This window comes from Lytechinus variegatus, chromosome 12 (assembly GCF_018143015.1).
Source record: "Lytechinus variegatus isolate NC3 chromosome 12, Lvar_3.0, whole genome shotgun sequence".
NCBI lineage: Eukaryota > Metazoa > Echinodermata > Echinoidea > Temnopleuroida > Toxopneustidae > Lytechinus > Lytechinus variegatus.
The window spans coordinates 20,946,938-20,967,976 of record NC_054751.1 but is presented as its reverse complement, the minus strand read 5'-3'; the positions used below and the strand labels follow the sequence as shown (position 1 = coordinate 20,967,976).

The following is a 21,039-nucleotide window of genomic DNA, read 5'->3' as shown; positions in this document are numbered from 1 at the left end:
CATTAATACTTAACAAGACCCCTGAGATGGGTCCATTCCAGAAATTTGGTTGATAGTCTGTAAAGATTTATGCATGGAATGAATCACTTTCATGTAAAATTCAGATATATTAGAAATCAAGAGGGAAGGAAAGAAGCAAAGTATGTTTTGTGGCTGTGTAGTTACAAACTAGATGGTCATAGCCTACTTAAAATAGCATTTGAAGGAGCTAAAAAATTGTGTTATTGAATTATATCTCATCATTTGTGTTGCGTTTTCATGTTTGCATTTGGTTACTGTATTTTTCTTTTATATATTACTTTGTCCAGACTTTCTTTGCCTGATCTTTTAGAAAACATGTATTTTGTATCACTGTCTAGGCTGCCTAGGAGCAAGATCAAGTAACATCTTTAATGATTTTGTTTCATAAAGGTTTTAATAAAAATTTCATAAAGAATGATGAAGAGAACATTCTTCATTATTTGTATAGGGGATTGAATACATGTGTTTACAAACACGTAGCTGCTTGCTAATCAAAAGTATCTTGGATGGTCTGATGGAAATCTATCAAGAGATCACTTTTTGTTCTCGGTGGCTTTAGGATATTGCCCTTTATAAACTCATAATTAAGATAAGATCTTAAGTCGTTGATTTGAATTTTGTTTGTGCATGCATACCGAGAACCCCCATTAATTGCACATATTCCGATTCTTGTTGGTCTTTTTCATTGATATGTGTATGAATGCATGTCTCCCTTAATATGAAATTAAAACTGGGAAATAATATACTTTGGCCGAGAATGTGGTAGTATTGCCATGCACGCTGTCACATCAAAAATTACTGCCCATCATTGCGCGTGGATGGATGAAAAGAGGAGGAAGATATGTCTTCCAGAAAATAGTGTCTTATCTAAGAATTTTACAGAAATGAAGTATTAATGATGCAACTTCCATAGTACTTGTCTTATCACAGTGTTGCCATTGAATTGCCAATTTTCTTTGTTTTATCAAATCTATTGTAATTATTCATTATTCGAAAGGCCAGGGTTGATACTGTTTTTAGCTCTTTCATATTTATATGCCAATTTTTTCCTGTATCATAATGATAGTAATTATGAGATATTAGAGTGTATATAATTGTATATGAAAAAAATTTTACAAATAATTTATGTGAATCGTTAAATATTTGAGAATTTGGATTTTCAACTTTTTGTGAATGTACGTTTATGTGGAAGTTACTAGTCTCTTTCGACACGGGTGTGATATTTGCGGGCTGTTTCAGGTAAAGTTGAACATGACTTGAGGTCATAATTCAGTACTTGAACCCATATAATATATACCACATAACCTCACTGATAATTCTGTACTGTGTAGTGTATCATGCCCGGGGCTGTTGATCTGAAAAAAATGCGATGTGTTACATACCACTCACAAGTTGGAATTTAAGAACGGCTTGAAGCCGTATTTAAGTCTTTGTGAAACAGCCTCTCGGTCTGAATTAAAATTGCTTAGACTTTGGTGATTTCTCTGCAATGAAAGGATGACTTCTGCGGAGTTAACTTTCTCTTAAACCACACTGTTGCCATTGAATGATCTTCTATTTTGAATTTGCAACGTTTATTGTATGAATGGTAACCTTTTGAAAAAAAAATCTTGCATTTTTTCTTGTTCATGTTTTTTATTGCCAAATTTGCCAATATCAAAATGAGAGTAATTTATGAAATATATTTGACTATTTAAAAAAAAAATTGATATCTGATGTATAAATCCACTTTCAGATGTAAAAATTTGAATCCTTTTGTACATATTATGTATGTATATATATGATAACTGGATGTAAATTTGTTTATACTATTGACATTAAAGTAAACCATGAACCTGTATTTATTCCATACACTGATGATAAACCTTGAACCATATAATCTCTTTTCAAACTATTTAGATATTTATTGTGCCTTCTTTTCAAGGCATGTTTGAATAAAAACTTCTTTCAATGAAAACGATGTGGTCTGCTTCTTCATTTCACTCGAGGAAAACAAGAATCAAATATTTCTGAGTCAACTGTTTTTCATTGCAATATCAATGTCTTTTTATTGTTAGCATTTTGTTTACATAATGAAAATGGCTAATATGCACTGGAATTTTTCGCATTAATAATAAACGCAACATTTCTTGTCATATGCATCATCTAATCCACACTACAAAAGTCATTGTCAAAAAAATAATAATAAAGAGGGAAGGAAACGTATGTCTGCAACAAACTTTTAAACCTCGACTTATTACATACAAGCCAAGATAAGTACATTCTCAGAATCTTCATTCTCAAAAAGTTGACTTATCAATAAACAAACATCACAAGGCCATTCTCAAATAAGTTTCTTTGTGGTCAAGTCTTTAAAAAGTCCAAGTCTGCCATTTGGAAATGACATGTTTCAGAAAATTCTGGAACACCCAAAACCTGCAAATTTCATTTTATATCTTTCACTTGTAATTTTGTGTACCAAAAGGAGGGCAAAAGCAACACTTTGTATTGGCCCTTCACAGACACCATAAAAAGAGGCAAATGATAACATTACTTTGACAGTTCAAATTTCTACAAATCACATTTTCTTATAATAAAATGAAATAGTCACAATATTTTTGACGAATAAAAACATACTTTAAATTCAATCAGGCATAAATTAATCCTACCAAAATTTGTTGAGGCTATTTTTCTTTTGTCATTGCTACACTTCCAATAAATGTTAATTTTGTTTCATTTTCTCAAATCATTTGGTCTGCTGGAAAAACATTTCACCAGTGACCCGGTTTCACTGTATAAAGTATGGTGCTTGGACATACACTGTATAACTTCAATACATATTTCACGCACTCAAAACTTTAAAGAAGAAATGTTCGGGACAATTATGAGACCAGATTCATATTAAAAAATATTCATTAGTTTTCAACACTTGGTGTTTGAGTAATACTACATTCTGCATCATATTCAGACAATTTTTTTCTATCAGACCATCTCTACACTTGTATTACAGACCATAAATTATTTTTTTTTCTTCTGGAAAACAAAATCCAATTGCCTTCATTTTCACAAAAGTGCATTATGCTTTGGTAAAACAGAAAATTTTATGTTTCCTGAATCTAATGCATTGCTCATCTGCATATTCAATAATTGCATTACCTCATCTAGCTTCTTACTCTCCCATACAAGTCATTCTGTGGATCATGAAACTTATCTCTACATGAGTGGATGGTGTGCTTTCAAGGATACCATGTGTGCTTTCGAAGTACAATAACCAAAACTCTAACTTTCTCAATCCGCTTTACACCATAATACTTGAATATATTATACCCTTCCTTCACTTTCAGAAAGCAAGCTTCCAAACATTTCCCCGTGGAATGAAGAACAGATAAATAAAAATGCGAGGAATAGAAAGATGAATTCGATCATCCTAAATTTCTTTACTTCATACCCAAATTGCATGGGTGTCAGTGTGTTTCGCTGCCGTGGCCTCAGAACAAGCTAAATCTTCATACAAAGAAGTTTACCAGGTGAGCATTTCACAAAAATTCAAGTGTCTCTAAAATCGCGTATCAATTTCCATACGGATGCAGTATGTGACACGTCATGCACAGATCACTGTGTATCCATCAATGAGAATTCATGTTAAATAGTGAGCACTTTCAACAATGACCAACTAATCACAGGTCTGTTTCTTGTATTAACAAGAATAAATCAATTTACTTAAGTTAAACTTGCAACTTAAATTTGCAAATATCTTCTTGCAACACCCCCTAAGTCACACTTGAATTTTCATGAAATGCCACTTGGTATAGACTGAAAAATCTGCTGATGAAAACAGACTGATTTTCAGTCTACATTCAGTAGTAATTGCCAACATCAATCCATTAACCTTCATTCATAATTTATCAATTTGTCAGAATTGCAAATCTGAAAGAGCATGCAATAATCGATCTTTTCAAAGCTGAAATAGATTCCTGTCAGACTGACCCAACCAATGCAGTCGGGAGATTTCCTACGCATTCCTTGGAATTCGGTGGCTTCACAATTCGGTGCACCACCTATCGGCAGCGGGCAGGCCGAAATTCGCAATGCCTCAAGGGAAAAAGTTGACATATCTGCTGAGCGGGCTATAATGCTTATGCATGCGATTATGCACTGACCAACGTGGCTGCAGATTTCTTTGGGAAATTCAAACTGTTTTCGGTGAATTCTTCCTCATATTTTCATTTTTTAAGCATCTTTATACCAGCATTATGCACTGGCTGCGCCTAGCCTGCGCGTGATGTCAACCCAACAGTTAGAAATCGGCCTGTCTGCTGCCAACCGATAGATGGCGCACCGTATTGTGAATCCACTGAATTGAATGAAGCTCTTTGTTATCTTCTGTTGTGTAAAAAAAAAATTTCTCTTTTCAAATCTACCTGATAGATTCTATGTGTCTTCAGACCTCTACTTAATTGATGTAAAATGTATTTCAACAGCATTGTCAGCATTTGTCTAGAAATCTGTGTGATTCATATATTGCACAGCTGAACAACTGATTCGTAATCATGAGGATGAAGTCCTATTCATCATTCAAGTATGGGCCAATCCAGAGATGGAGAAGGAAAGAATTTGTATGATAATAATAAGCAATTTCGTTTGTAAGACCCTCATTGCTCTCTATTTTATATGTCAGTTCATGAAATGATGGCATATGCAGTAATCTGGGAGGATTACAACTGATGATAAGAATATTAAAAAAAAAGAGAGACAAATATTTTCAGGATGATCCCACAAATCGGAAGTATGATGAACATACATTATGCAGTTGCCCAGTGGTGAAAGTGGTGGTTGCATAAGAGTGGATGGTGAAACAGCAATAGAAGGGAAGTTTTTTTTGCCTCTTAGTCTCCTTGCTACTTAAAAAGTTTAGAAGCCTGTCTTACATCTTCTGATATTGGAGATGGATAGAATGTAAGCTGGATCTTAGAACAGATACAGGCAGATGAAGGTAACATATTGTCTTGGATTATTTTGGTGGCACTTACCTTGTTTTCAAAGAGATTCTAGAAGTCACTGGAATCTGTGTATTATCTGTGAATCTTTTCTAAATATGATCGATAATTTTGCTTTGGATTCTTTTATCTTTCTGTTGAAATTTGTAGAAAAAAAAAGAAAACTTTTCTGCATGCATTCTTTAGTGTCAACCATGGAACAAAAGTTTCAGTGCAAGAAGTGATAACTATGTCCTTCAGTCCAAGGGTCTAGTTTGTAATAGCAGCATTTAGTTCTATTCTGGTCTTGGGACCATAACCCTATTGCTAACCACCCACTATCAGGGCCGATATACCTCTTATCAACGAAATGTAAAGTAAATGAAGGGCGATCTTCATCTCTTTTATAAGAGTTGCTTCATGGAAGTGAGCATATTGCATTTGGTCTGTGAATGTTATCTTCATGGTGACATCTCACTGGATTTAATTCAAGTTTTGTGGTTTGGTCTGTGAAATTTATCTAAAAGTATGACATCTCATTTGACTTTTTATCAAGTCTCCAAGTCTCTAGTGCAGGAAACCCTGTTACCATTGAGAGAGGTGGTGCTTTGGGTCTGTTTGTCTTGGTCTAGTTGGTACATGTATGGAATGATGCGTCTTAATGAGCCTGAAGACTACTCTTCTTCAGGGCCAGGTCCTTGACGTTGAAGACAACCTTCTCCTTGTGTTGCTGAGGGGTCGAAGCCATGCAGAACCTGAGAGAAATAGAGAGATTGTACATCTAGTTATGATGAACATGAATTATTTCTAACCAATCAATTATTAACTCAATAAATCAAGCAGATAAAGGGCAGATAAAAAAGGACAGACAGAGAAAAGGAAGGGGGGAAGAAAGATGTAGAAGATGATTTTAAAAATCAACGAAGAATTTTAGGAGGTAAGCTATCAGCAATTAACTTCTACATGTTCATATACAACAGCCGTATCCCCCCCCCCCCCCGAAAAAAAGATGATCTTAAATGGACCATGCCACTATTTAGTTCATTTGATTGGAGTATATTAGACTAAATTTACCCCTGAGCAACTATTGCAGGAACACGTCTGAATGATTTATCAGTAAAATTAACCCATAAGCATGTGAAATTATGCAAGGAAATAGATAAATTTACCTTTTGAAAGCTTCAAGCTCTCTCTCAGTCTCGTCCATTTCGTTCATGTCTATATTTTCCTTTGGAAGGAAGATCTCATCTGTGAAAAGATAATAAAATACCTGTTTGTTTACATTCAACATTCCAAAATAAGAATCTTGGAGGTATACAGAAATCAATTTACAATGTCATTTCAACCAAACAAAATTCAATCGTTTCTCTTCAATTATTTTCAACAAGTTTTTAGTGTTTCTGACTTTCTAGTAAGACTTTACCTAATTCTTAAAGAAGTTTTACAAAGAATAGACATACATTTAAAACTGATTTGATAGCATGCAGCGTTTATTATCTATTAGCGGTTTTTATCAGCTATCAAAATTATTCGATTTTAAACACTTTGAATTAATTAGCCAGGTGCTGTATCAATCATTTCTGTATGCATCCACGTTAGTATGATAAAATGTTCACCAGATGAAAAGTGACATTAGATAAGCTGTCTTGTCAAATTCGTGAATCGTGAAGTTGTCAATAGAGATATACATTTTTTCGAATGCTTACCAATGGATGCATTTGGATTGTCAGAGTTCTTCTTCTTCTTTCGTCTCTTGTTGGTGGTGCTGCTTCCATTGGACAGCGCTAGTCCATTAGTCATCTGGTCATGACCACCTCCATTCTGAGATGTCCTGGTATCCATCTTGTGATTGGTCTCGGATCGCTTGCTGGCCAGTCTGGCAGTGGCTGTCTCCTCCATCTTCTGTGGTAGCCTTTCCTTGATGCTGTTGGAAGTCTGGTTGGCCTTCTTGGTGTTAATGGTGGTAGTGGCCTTTGGATTACCCTGTGCTGTTGCTGCTGACATCGGCGTACCATGTGATGGCTTGAGATTAGTCTGCTTCTTCAAATGGGGGTCATCAATGTTGGTTGAAGGAGCTCCACCCTGCTTGGTCCTGCTGTTGTTGATCTTGCTACCAACACTGTTACACCTGCTGCTAATGCCACTGCAGCTGTCACTTGCATTGCCATTCAGTAACCTCTCCTGTCCTCCCATTGAAGACGTCTTCCATGCATTAGTGTTGTCATGTCTGGGTGTCTTGTCAGTCTTCTGTTGTTGTTGATGCTTCTGATTTTGGACAATTCTCTGCTGAGATGATTGACTGCCTGTCTTATTGCTGACCACATGATCACGCTTATTCAGGGATTTCCCCGTTTCTTGATCTGTCTTTCCTCTGCCATCCACGCTAGCCTCTGAAGGATGATGAGCTAACGATGGTCCCTGCTTCCCAGCTCCATTCTGTTTACCTTTGGCTTTATTCTCCAAGTTCTTATTACCACTGTTCGATGATGGCGCAATCGCCTGAACTTGCGGTTGGGTCACTCCTGAACCTTTGCCTTTCTTGCTGGTACTGTTGCTTTCGCCTTTAGGGACACTCTCCTGAGAAGTCACCATGGGAACTGCTCTGGAGTTTGCGGAAGCTTGTGTGGACGACTCTGCTGATGGTGAAGACCCAGTCATCGACATGCACAAGGGTTGAGAAGCTACCACGCGGGTGCGTTGGTCCAACTGTGGTCTGGGGTGACCCTTCGATGCCGGTACAGACTTGGACTCGGACTGGGTTTCTTGAGACTGCGATTGTTGTTTGGCAGGAGCCTGATGTAGTTGTTTGATTGGATGGGAAGGCTTTGCCGTACAGTTGGTGTTGTGCTGTGATGTTGCCTCATGTTGCTTCTCCCTGGATACTTCCACATGATGATGGTGGTGGTGGTGATGGTGATGATGCAGGGACACAGGTACAGGGATGTCTTTCTTGTGACCATTATCAGGCACACTTTTGGATTTTTGCTCAGCCTGTTCAGAAAACAAAGAAAAGGGTAAAGCATGAGTTTTGACTATGGACATTTTACACATTTTATTGTACATCCAGTCAATGGTAAAGCTGGTAAAATAATACTACACACATATGTAAAAAAAATGTGTTTAGAGAAGTACTAATTTTTCATGTCACAAGTATGAAAATTGTGACCTTCAAATGCCAGGTAAATGTGACATTCGTATATATAGACCGAGGCTAAGACATCTTAACTATGGCATTGACGAGAACACTGCATTTTAAACTCATCATCTTTCAACTATCTTACCTTCTTCTGCCTCTGCCGTTGTCGTTTAGCTGCTTTGGAACTGCTCTTGGTCTTTTTAGCGCCCTCTATGAACGAGAGTAGATCCTCCACCTTGCGTTCGTCCGCGTGTAGCAGGTCATTAGGAGGATGTGGAGTGGGTGGTTCATGGGTAGGTGATTGGTCTTTGGGTTGCTGTGAGAAAAGAGAAGACAGAAGTTTGGTTAAAGGGGAAGTTCACCCTGAAAAAAACTTTGTTGTAAAAATAGCAGAAAAATTAGTAAAAATTATTGGTGAAGGTTTGAGGAAAATCCGTTGGAAAGTAAGTTGGAAAGTAAGAAAGTTATTAGAGTTCAAAGTTTTGGATTTGTGACGTCATAAACGAGCAGTTGCTCCATGTGTTGTGTAATATAAAATGCATGAATTTCAATTTTTTATGGTTCCTGATGACTTAATTTTGTTTTTTATTCATGATCGGGTGTGAAATGATTTGTCTATTGATATATAAAAGGTACAGTGAAAACCATTTTCAATTTTCTGAGAAAATGACATTACTTTGATTTTTTACCATTCGCTATGTATGAATGCTGCTCGCATATGACGTCACAAATCAAATAATTGAAATTCTAATAACTTTTTAATTATTTGATGAATTTTTCTCAAACCTTCGGCAATATTTTTTATTAGTTTTTCGGCTATTTTTACAATAAACTTTTTGTCAGGGTGAACTTCCCCTTTAAGCATGAAATTACCAAGTGCTCTTACGAGACAAAATCCAACATTTTCATTTAACAGCTTAATTCATTTAATTCTAGATCTATATACAAATTAACAAAAATATAAAAACAAGTCATTCTTTTTGACATGCTATTACACAAATAAATGCAATTACAATGATACAAGTGCAAATACTCAAGAAGAATTCACACTCTCCTGTTAAACAATATCAACAGAAACCAAGTAATTATGTTCAAATTGATAAAACGAAAACTAAATAGAACTAGAATGCCTTGTAAAATAGGGTAACTTAAAATGTAGAAATAACATATGTGGGGTATTTTTCTCTGTGATCTAAGTTGCAGATCATTTTCAGAGTTCCAGCCTGATACTACTGCTAGTAATTGACACAGACAGCAGCTCCTTACCTCCACTTACCAAATAGTAATATATAAAACAATCTACGTTACAAGTCAATGGCCCAAAATTCACAAAGGTGATTTTTTAAAACCATCAGTTAAACCATGGTTTATGCAGATTTCCAGTATAAATTGTATTTTTTTACTTATATAAAAAAATGTCCAATGCCGATGTGTGCTTTTTGTCACAGTGGGCCAAATTGACGCCTGTTGCCATGGTTAAGTACACTATTTTATTCATGAGTCCACTGTTTGAAGAGAGGAATCATTATTCAAACAGTGGACTCCTGAATAAAATAGCAATTAGTGTCAATTTGACACACTGTGACAAAAGTGCGCATCAGCATTGGACATTTTTTTAATATACGCAATTAATAAGTGCAATTCATACAGGATATCTGTTTAACCATGGATTCAACCATTGGTTTTTAAAACCACCTTTGTGAATTTGGGCCAATGAGTATAAATGGCTCTTAGATTAAACTGTTGAAGAGGGGTAATCGCAACATGGGCCACTTAAATTTAACTGTGCTTATCTCCGACGGATATCAATTTCTAATTACCTTTCGCTCTCTTAGTCTTAGTCGCAGTCTGTCTCTGATTTCAGTGTAGTTTCGACTCGTTGGAGCAGGTTGGGGCTAGAATAGATTAAAAGACAAGTTTGATTTAAATAAGGATACATAAATACTAATCAAGTGCTTTCAAATTTTGGGTAATTACCAATAATTTAACCATTAGACAGTTTAGACTGCAAAACGACCAACTTGTTTAATGTAATGACACAACATGAATCATTTAATTTTCAATACCATATAAACTGTAATCATATTTTCATGGAAACACCATTGGAGCAACACATTTTTCATAAGGGCAGAATAAAATCATTTTTTAAACCTTCACTAAAATATATCTGAATTAGGAAGGTACAGTTCAAAAGACAAGTTTTAATCCCTTTCTAGAATACAAGTCTAGACTATCCTAATCAAATTATTTGACTTTCCACTTACCCCCTGTCCAAAGAATTCACAGTAGCAGCATTCACAATGTTTAGATTCTCTCTCCCTGGTGGTGCTTGATGCATTTGAGTCCTTGTCATCATAGTTACTGGGCGTGTCCTCGTCGTGTTGGTAGTTAGGGGTTTCATAGTCTGGTTCACTACTGTTGGGTTTGAAAGAAAATGAGAAGTTGAAATAGGGCTTAGATCCAAGATTTTTGCTAGTCACAATGAAGAATGGAGGTGATGTGCAAAACACCTTTGTCAAAATTTCATCCCGCAAAAACATGGATGGGGGCATTCTATCAAATTTACCAATTTTGTCATACATAGAGACACTAAAGGTATCAACTATAACCCTACTTAAAGGTCAAGTCCACCTCAGAAAAATGTTGGTTTGAATCTATAGAAATTAATCAGACAAGCATAATTCTGAAAATTTCATCAAAATCGGATTTTAAATAAGTTAAGGCATTTTAAAATTTTGCTTATTTTTCATTAAAATGGTTATATACACAATTTAGTCACGTGCAAATGAGAGAATCAATGATGTCCGTCACTCAATATTTCTTTTGTTTTTTGTTTGAATTGTACAATATTTCATTTTTTTACAGATTTGACAATGAGGACCAACTTGACTGAACCAAACCATGTTAAACAATGGTAATTCTACATGTTCAGGGCAAAATAAAACTTGATTTCACAGGATAATTAGGAGAAAATTAGAATATTTCATTCAATGAAATACAAAAGAAATAGTGAGTGATGTCATCAGTTCCCTCATAAGCATAATGGCCAGGATGTGCATACAACTATTTTGTGAAATTAAGCAAAACTTTAAAATGTCATAAATTTCTTATTTTACCTCCGATCTTGATGAAATTTTCAGATTTGTGCTATTTTTTCATTTTATTTAAATCAACTTTTTGTTGGGGTGGACTTGTCCTTTTTATTAAAGGACAAGTCCACCCCAACAAAAACTTGATTTGAATAAAAAGAGAAAAATTCAACAAGCATAACACTGAAAATTTCATCAGAATCAGATGTAAAATAAAAAAGTTATGGCATTTTTAAAGTTTTGCTTATTTTCAACAAAATAGTTATATGAACGAGCCAGTTACATCCAAATGAGAGAGTTGATGACATCACTCACTCACTATTTCTTTTGTTTTTTTATCATATGAAATATGAAATATCTTTATTTTCTCATCGTTGTCATGTGAAATGAAGTTTCATTCCTCCCTGAACACGTGGAATTTCATTATTTTAACATTTTGTGCTTCAGGCAATGAGGTCCTAATCATCAAATTCGTAAAAATTGAAATATTGTATTATTAAAACATTAAAAAACAAAAGAAATAGTGAGTGAGTGACGTCATCGACTCTCTCATTTGGATGCAACTGGCTCGTTCATATAACTACTTTCTTGAAAATAAGCGAAACTTTGAAGTGTCATAAACTTTCTTATTTTACATCTGATTTTGATGAAATTTTCAGCATTGTGCTTGTCTGATTTTTCTCTATTGATTTAAATCAACATTTTTCTGAGGTGGACTTGACCTTTAAGATTAAAATTGTGTAGTTTTTCCAAACATGTGGTGCAAAATGTACACTTGGTTAATGGTAAAATATGTTTCAAGTCAATATAATTGAATTGAAACATTTATCTAGTCTGAAACTTGACCATTAAATGATCAAAATTTCACAAAGAAAGATACATAGCAACAGAAATAATGCCATGTAATGCAATGTTGGCTGTGATACAGGTAAAATTAAGTGAAATATTGTAATCTCAGTTAACATCATTGTCATCATCAATAGCTTGATAACGATTTCATCATGTCATTCAGACATAATACTGTGCTTTTAGGATTTTCTGAAATATGGCCAATAAATAAATAAATAAAATAATCAAATAAATGAATAAAATAAAATAAAAATAATCTGGGGTTCATATCCAAGATAAAAGATAACACAGAATTCATGAAGGAGAGAAATGGTCATGACACGATTGGAGCAAAACCTACCTGCACACACTGGCAGAGTTTGGAGTACTAGGCGTAGTCTGCATGGAGCTACTACACAGGCCAGCATTGGTGCCCAGGACACTGGATGAGTGAGAGATTTGGTTCTGATGGGAACACGTATGCAGGTGTTGCTCATTTAGGTAATCTGAAGAAAAAAAACCCACACCAAGAAAATGATAAAGTGGTAAATCTACCTGATTGTTATCCGGGGAGTGTTTCACAAAGCATCTTGTCAGTGATATAAAACAGATACACCCACAAAGTTTTATGGCCTAAATTCCCTCAGGACCACCACATTCTTATTGCAATGCCATAAATAAAAAGCAACTGTTCATTAATGTAAAAACAAGGTCAAGAACTTTTTTAAAGTTATGATCAAATATTAACATAGAAATCATCAAGAATTTATTTGGATAGACAATTCCTAATTCAAAAGCGCATAAGAATAAGATAGATTAGCCCACACAGACAAGCTTTTTTATTGTAATAAAATTTTGAAATTAAATGACATATATCACCTTCGCCTTGGATGTTTTAATGTACCAATTAAATCACAACGAATTCCCAATTCTACTAAGTTTATTATTCATAAAAAAAATCATCATTTCCAGAGCTACCCCACAAGACAATCATCATCTTTTCACCCTCCTTTGTTGAGAGGTGACACGACAGATGCTCCTGCGACATTTGCTCCTGTCTACATATCCCGGAAGGCATAGGATTAGAGTTACGATAGTAATACAGTTTTAGGGTCAGAGTAATGTAAAGATTAAGATTAGGGTTTATTTAGTTTTGGAGGCTTGGTTTTATGCTTGGCTTCACGTGCAGATTTCACATCGGAGCAATTGTCGCCGGAGCAAATGTCATGGAACCTTGTTGAGAACATCATTCAAACAGAAAACTATCATTTACACTGGTCCTCATTTATTCAATTCTCTGGATGAGTCTATAAAGCACTCACCAATCTTATTTACTTTCAAATGCAAACTCAAACTTAACCAAATTGATTGTTACAATCTAAGAACTTAACTGCAGGAAGTTTTTGTTGTCCTGTTCTGTATTGTGTATCCTTTATTATTTCATTAAAGTATTGTATTATTTTATTTCATTCTAATTTATATTGTATCGCTTCCATAATGATGTTGAGATGTACAAAATGTATTTATTTTGCTGTTATTGTGGAAATAAATGACAAAAAAAAATGTATGGAATCAATGATGAACTACCACATAAAATGGCATCCGTGACACAGATGCCATTTCATCCCAACGGGTTTCACAGTAAGGACATGCAGATTTATAGAAATGAATAAGACTGCTTACCGGGTAGTCTGACTGTTGGTTCAGCAGGTAAACTATCCTCCACCCCACCTTGATTTTTCTTCTTCTTCTTGCCATCTGATGGTGCAGCATGCTGTTGCTGCTGCTGCTGGAGATGGTGCACATCAGCAACATGAATGCCTGCATTCTGCAACTGAAGGCTTGTCCCTTGAGCAGCCAGCATGCCCTGGGTCATCAGAGCCTGCTGAGTTAGAACCCCCGAGCTGAACTGCTGTGCCAGACTCTCTTGGGTCATTGTTCCGCTCGTTGCATCCGTTCCCTGAAGGAGAGTTGGGGAGATTAAGACGTTGTTGGGAAGCTTCGGTACCGCTGGAAAATTATGCTTGGCACAAAGCTCTTGAGCTACAAGACTAGAGTTCTTGCCCTTCTCACTGTGGAGGTGTTGCGCTAGTCTCTGTTGCTTGGTCCACTCGCTTATACCATTGCTGATTACCCCGGAGCCATCATGGTTGTGCTTCTTCCCTTTCTCCTCCTTGGTGGCCTTTCCTTCAGAGTTGTGTTGCCCCTGATGAACTGGTACTATCTTTGCTGAACGGTTTTCGCTCTTCTCCGCACGGCAGTTTGACTGGATTGCTGCTTTGGCACTCTGAATGAGGTCTGGTGCCTCCTCATGCCCGAAGTGAGCATGAGAATGCGTGTGAAGGACCATCTTGGCGCTCTCGTAGGCACTGTTCCAGTCGCCGTAGTTCTGGAGGCCATCGGAAGCGTCAAGACTGAGCTGGAATGCTTGTTGGGAGTGGTTAGGGATCTTGTTGGGTTTCTGCGAGGTCAGGTTGTATAGATGTGGGTGGATGAGAGGGTGTTTGGCCGAGATGCCCGGATGGCTGAGGTCTAGTGGTTGGTGGCTCTGGAGGTTTGGATAAAAGAGGTACGAGGGTTTGTTGTCTCCAGCCATCATGGCAGAAGTAGAAAGATGTGTACCGTTGTTGGCAGAACAAACATGACACTCACACGGCTGATTACTGGAAACATTGGAATCCTAGTGAAACAAAGACGGAAATAGACATATAAGAAAAAACAAACATGAACAACATTGGCTTGCATTATCTCAGCATGAATAACTGTTTTAGTCAATCTGAGTCGCTTTAGTAATAAGAAATAATTCCAAATGAAGTATTCCAAGACATTTAACTAAATCTTAAAAAAAAAATAAGCCTGTGTTCTCACTTCATCAATAAATGTATAGCGAATTTCACACTGCAGTCTTATCCTAATGTTTACCTGAAAAAAGACAACAATTTAAGTACATGTTTTGATTTTCCCCAACACATGCATTGTGTGTGGGCCAGCCAGGATCCAATATAACCGGGATAATAATAATTGCAATGTAAAGGGCTTAGAAACAAAGTGTATTAAGCGATATATGAAAGTAATTATTGTATTATTATTTGACATATTACTTTCGGTCAACATTACTTACAGGGTAGAAATCTAGAAACAACATTGCAACATTCAGAGGGCGTGAAGAATGCAGTTTACTTTAAATTTATGGGATAACAGTATTTCCACTGCAATATCAATATCATCTAATGTGTACACAAGCATACCCATGCCTATACCTCAGAGGAAGCTACCCAGATTTTGGAAGCTATGTGGTGCATTCCGCAGTATTGCCAATTCTGACAAGAATCAGACTTGACATCCCAGGAAACAGGAACCCAAAGCAGAATTCAATATCCAACTCACCTTCTTGACATCACCACCATTGCTCTGCCTGTCCCCTCCAGAGTAAGACGCTCTACACCTCGTCCTCCCCCTCGACGATGAGTTCTCATTCTGTCTTCCTTCGCCGTCATCGTCTTCGTCTTCAAAGGCATTCTCATGGGACGGTGAAGGTGATGACTCTGAGTCAAGGTCGTCGGAGTCATCGGAGTCGTCGCTTCTTGGAGAACAGAAACTGTGTATCAAGATAAAGGTAGCTCCCATCAAAATGTATGAAAACGGCAATCTTACTTCACAATGGTAAGTCAATGAGGTAAAACAAAGTGGCAGAAATTCAAAAAAGGTAATCCATTTGTGAAGAAAATTAAATTATTGCTAACAGTCATATTCAGTTACATACTTGTCTTTGAAAGAAAGAAGTTTATGCTTCATATTTAGGGTAGCCATGAGAAAGCAAACTTTTGGATTAAATTTGTCTGTAGAAACCTGTACAAAAAATGTTCAAGTATGTTTAAAAGTTTTGGTAAAGGTCCAATAAGTATTGCTTTGGACTACATTATTTGAACATTCCAAGCATACCAGTGTGGAGAAAATCATGTAACTTTCATTCACTTTATATATGATTAAAAAAAAATTAAGATATTTTCATTTGTTCAATCTTAAACCCTCCATGTAAGACCAGGCCCAGATGCACGTAAAGGGATGGTCTGGGCTGAAAATATTTATATCTTAATACATAGAGTACAATTCACTGAGCAAAATGCCCAAAATTTCACAAAATCGGATAACAAATAATACAGTTGTTGAAGTTAAAGTTTAGCAATATTTTGTGAAAACAGTCATCATGAATATTCATTTGGTGGGCTGATGATGTCACATCCCCACTTTCCGTTTTCTTATGTTATTACACAAAATCATAACTTTTTCATTATTTCATACTTGTGTGAATAACATGTCTCCCTTATAATGAAATAAGTTGCAGCAATAAATATCTAATGCACCAAATCAGTTGTCCATCCAATTTTTCTAGTTCTTGGAGGAAAAAATTTGAATAAACCCAATTTCATATAATAAAATACAAAAGTGGGAATGTGACATCATCAGCCCGCCTAAAGAATATTCATGATGACTGTTTTCACAAAATATGGCTAAAATTTAAAATTCAATAACTTTGTTATTTGTTGTCCGATTTTGATGAAATTTTCAGCATTTTGCTTAGTGAATTCCACTCTATTTATTAAGCTATAAATAATTTCAGTACGGACCATCCCTTTAATCGGTATCATGACATGCTGAAAGGAATACTCATCAGGCAAGTTAGGGAAAAAAATTCACTCGGATAATCATCATGCTACCCCAACACAACAAGAGTATTATTGTTTTCATTACTACAAGTAATTGATAACAATGTTCCCCATCTACAGTGCATATCAAAAAAAAGTTTACAGTACACTTTGAAAAAGCCCTGGGAATTCAAAAATATACAACATGTGGGTAATTTTTTCACACATAATCTTAGATTTGAGTCTCATCTATCTAATGCAAGTAAAAGTTTTGACAGAATTTTACACTTGAGTGAGCACTGTCCATTTTTGTAAAGCTTGCAGAAATCTGTTTGCGCAGATATGCTTGTTTTACGCTTTGTAAAGGGGAAAGGGTGAAATCAAACTTACCCTGCAAAACATTTCTCATCCATTTCCCTAGCACTTTTAGTCAATTGAAATTAATTGGATACATTCAACCATTCTGTAACAATTTTGCCACCCAAATCGAAATTTCAACACTTAGTAAGCACAACCTTTACCCTTTTTGTGCCAGCTGGATCTGAGAACATAACTGAATCTACACAAAAGTAACTTTTTTTTTGATACGCACTGTATATCAGGGGCCCCATAACACAAAGGATAGCGTATGATCGTAGGGTTGATTTTTCATCTTGAATTAACTGATCATTACGTGCAAATCAAGCGTACAAATCAAATGTATGAGTTAGTAATAAGTTATGTGTAACTGACCCAAGGACAATATCTCAAGAAGGTTACACAACATTCTATCATAGATAAGGAGATAGAGGGACCTACCCCGAGTGAATGAGGTCACTGCGAGAGAAGATGGGGATGACTTCTTCACTGTCGCCTTGGGAAGAACAATCCGACGAGGATGTGGTGGAAGACAGGTCGGGCGGATTGATAGACTGAAGGTAGGTATCCAGGGCCGATAGCTGGCCCCCGGGCGCTGCCTCGCTCAGGTGCTTCAGACCAATCTCTTCGTAGAGGTCGGGGGTCAACAGGCTTGATGTAAGTCTGTTTAGGCTGCAGTCATCACACAGGCACCTGACAAAAAGAAACATACAACAGTATTGGAATTCTTTAAACACATTACTTATACAAAATACCCAATTTATTGTTCAATCACATGTTTGCTTCCTCATTTATGTACAAGGTCAATGATTTTGTATGGTTATGAAAAAGGAACTAAGTATCTGATTTTTTCAATTGCTGTCATCCATATTTGAAGTATTTTACTGTCAAAACTGCCTAGGTATGATATAATTAAGACAAACAAAATAATTCAACAGACACAAATTGTACGTAAACTCCTTCAGACCTTTGAAACAGCTTTATATAACACAAGGATCCTTTTATCACTCATTTTAAATAACGTATTCCAATTGTAACATCATTTAATGCAGATATGGGGTTTGGAAGAGACAGTGGATCAGTTGGCAAAGGCAAAGAGAATACATTGGTATGGACATGTGTTGAGGAGGGATGTTGATCATGTTTCAAGAAGAGCGCTTGAGATCGACTTGGATGGTCAGAGGAGAAGGGGGTGACTGCAGAAGACATGGGAGAAGCAAGTGGTGGTGGAGAGTTGGGTTGAGGGTTGAAGATGCACCAAATAGAGTAGTACAGAGGAGTAAGCACTAGTAGTAACCTAACAAACACAACCAATAGAGCTGCCAACCCGAACAAGAACATTTCAGTATTTTTAAAACTGAAAATCAGCATTTTGGTGATATCAGTGTCTTTAAAGAAATACCATTCGACAACACATAAAACTGAACTTAAGAAATCAGTATTTTGCATGAAACCATCAGTATTCTTCTCAGTTTTCAGTACTAAATACAGAAAAATCCATACTCCTTGGCAGCGCTGCACCATGGATCATTTCAGGACTTACTTTTTCTTTGTAGAGCCTCTGTGGTTCGTAGTGTTATTCTCTTGAGTCCCACTCCCATTAGCCATGTGATTGATCAACGCAGAGTGGCACTGGTATAGATTCCTGCTGTTACTAGTCTTATTGGCCTCACAGGATAGCGGACGTGGCCTCGTTGTGGTCACGCCTGTATCCCATGAGCGGTTGAGGGCCTCCTTCCCTTTGTATAATTCCTGAAGAAAAATGGATTATTATAGATGATTAATAATATATCTATCATTAAAAGTAGAAATGCTACATCCAATTGTTCAACGCATTTTTTTTCTTTGTGCATGTTTATGTAGAATGTCCATGACTGTCGAATTCCCTAATATTTTCAAAACCATTTGACATCAAGAACATGGAAACCCTTAAAGAAAAGATTTAGAATCGTTCCTTTTAAAGAAAAAAAATGTATACAACATTGCATCTCTTCTCCACAGTTTACTCAAGATGTCGCTGTTTCGATATTGATTCAGTCATCATATTTCAAGGGATTCATTCCCATATCTGCTTTGTAAATCTTCTCTGAAGGTGTACATACGGATGTCTACCCCCAAAACAGTTGAAACATATAGAAATCATAATTGTACAAAAGTATGATTACTGGTGATTTACAAACTTCCTCATGATTACTACTATTACATGCTTAATGCTTTGGGGGTTTTATTATCATGTGTGTATCTGAGTTGGTCATAATACTTGAGCCTAGCGAACTTATCAAATAATCATGGGTTTCATTATATCATTAAAGTAGTGTGTTACCTGTTCATCGGTATAGTCTTCAATCAGCTGCTGACAATCCCTCCATACAACGGCTATCACTGACATATCATTGTCGAATTGTAGATATCTGCAAGAATAACATCAACAAAAACTATCAATTATTATCTTTCAAATATCATTCAATCTTATTTTCTTCACAAAGAAATTAGTGCTTCAAATGGGACAGTTCAGGCAGTGAAAAAATTCAATACAGAAACGAATTAAATATATGACATAATACTGACAAACACTACTTCGGTATACAGGTTCTTGACAGATCAGTCAAAGTATTGTTTTGAATGCTGCTGTTGAGGACATGGGGAAAGTTTCATAAAGACTTGTTACATAACAAACAAATGCAAAATTTGAATAACAAGTTTACTATCAGCCAATCAGGATGAAGGATTTCAGTTGCTTTTAACTGTTATTGTAAATGTTATTATAACAAGTTTTATGAAATGGGCACCTGGTGTCTGTATGGAACAACTACGTCACGACAATGTCGGCAACACCACCAAACCTGAAGCAAAGATGCTCAGACACATATCCTTGGTATCTTGCAATACTGTAATGAGCCAAAATATTGAGGGGCACAATATGACAAATGGGGCAAATTTTGTTAAATGTCAGAAACAAAGCAAATGAGAATTTTTTTTAGATATTCTGAAAATAAAAGTTTCATATTGTGACAGAATTTGATAAGGTATTCAGAATTTTGTATCATATTTCCACCTTTTCCTTTTCATTCCCCCCCCCCCCCTCCTTTTTAATTTTTTTCTTCTTGGTTCTGAAATTTGAGTAGGGGGGGGTCCAGTGCCTACCAAGCCCCCCCCCCCCTCTGAGTGCCATTGTTGTGTTGAATACTAACCTCTGGAGTAGATTAGAGTAGCAGTCTTCATGGTATGGTTCCTTCTGACTAGCCACAGTCCTAAGCTGCTTGATGAGTGTACCAAGGTTATCATGAAGACCTGGCTCCATGTAGATCAGGGAATGAAACAGGTGCTTGTTGTGCAGCGGCCACGTCAGGTTGAACTTGTGAAGGTGCTCTTTCTCCTGAAAGATACAAGGTGTAATCATTCTAAATCACCAGGGGATGTTTCACAAACGGTTAAGTGCGAATTACGAGTCCTACTTAATGCTGGCGCACACATGATCAAGTAACATGCAATCTTATTGAAAAGGCAGTAACGCGCACCCTCACAGCATGATTTGACCAATGCGGTGATGCATTTCACTCAACTGGGAATTTAAGCGCGATTAAGTCAAACTCAAGTCTCTGTGAAACACCCCCAGGAGTGTTTCAGAAAGAGTTAGGACCAAAACAAGAACTCATGCCTAAGTATGAACGAATGAAGGATATTTAATACATAAACTTATTGATTAATAAGTGACAGAGTATATCCCCTCAGTGTGAACTGACCAATGTGGTCACATATTACACATCAAACACAACTAGGGATTCAAGTGAAATTCTGAGTCACACTTAATCTTTGTGAAACAGTCCCCCGGTCATATATTAAAACTGCATGACCATACATGCCATAAAGGCATGGTATAAAGTGTAAAGAGATTATACATGGAGATTTTACAGCTTTGTAGGCATATAATAGGTTGTAAACAGATCCACCATAACTCTGAACTCTGGGTCAAATGGAACCATCTGGTGCTTACAAAGATAAACATA

The 21,039-nt window shown here is 36.4% G+C and overlaps 1 protein-coding gene across 2 annotated transcripts in view; it reads right to left on the bottom strand.

The window, feature by feature from the left end:
* Positions 1-2,057: 2,057 nt before the first annotated feature.
* LOC121425611 (protein FAM193A-like) overlaps positions 2,058-21,039 on the bottom strand; it is a 59,904-nt gene continuing 40,922 nt past the window's right edge. For both annotated transcript variants that reach the window (XM_041621729.1, XM_041621730.1), the window contains 13 exons: positions 20,224-20,408; positions 19,356-19,443; positions 18,576-18,784; positions 17,474-17,725; positions 15,417-15,627; positions 13,713-14,709; positions 12,391-12,535; positions 10,377-10,527; positions 9,933-10,007; positions 8,258-8,428; positions 6,683-7,967; positions 6,146-6,224; positions 2,058-5,731 (listed from right to left, as the gene is read on the bottom strand). In XM_041621729.1, the coding sequence (XP_041477663.1) occupies positions 5,635-5,731; positions 6,146-6,224; positions 6,683-7,967; positions 8,258-8,428; positions 9,933-10,007; positions 10,377-10,527; positions 12,391-12,535; positions 13,713-14,709; positions 15,417-15,627; positions 17,474-17,725; positions 18,576-18,784; positions 19,356-19,443; positions 20,224-20,408 (3,945 nt within the window). In that variant the 3' untranslated portion in view covers positions 2,058-5,634. The remainder of the gene's footprint in view (positions 5,732-6,145; positions 6,225-6,682; positions 7,968-8,257; positions 8,429-9,932; positions 10,008-10,376; positions 10,528-12,390; positions 12,536-13,712; positions 14,710-15,416; positions 15,628-17,473; positions 17,726-18,575; positions 18,785-19,355; positions 19,444-20,223; positions 20,409-21,039) is intronic.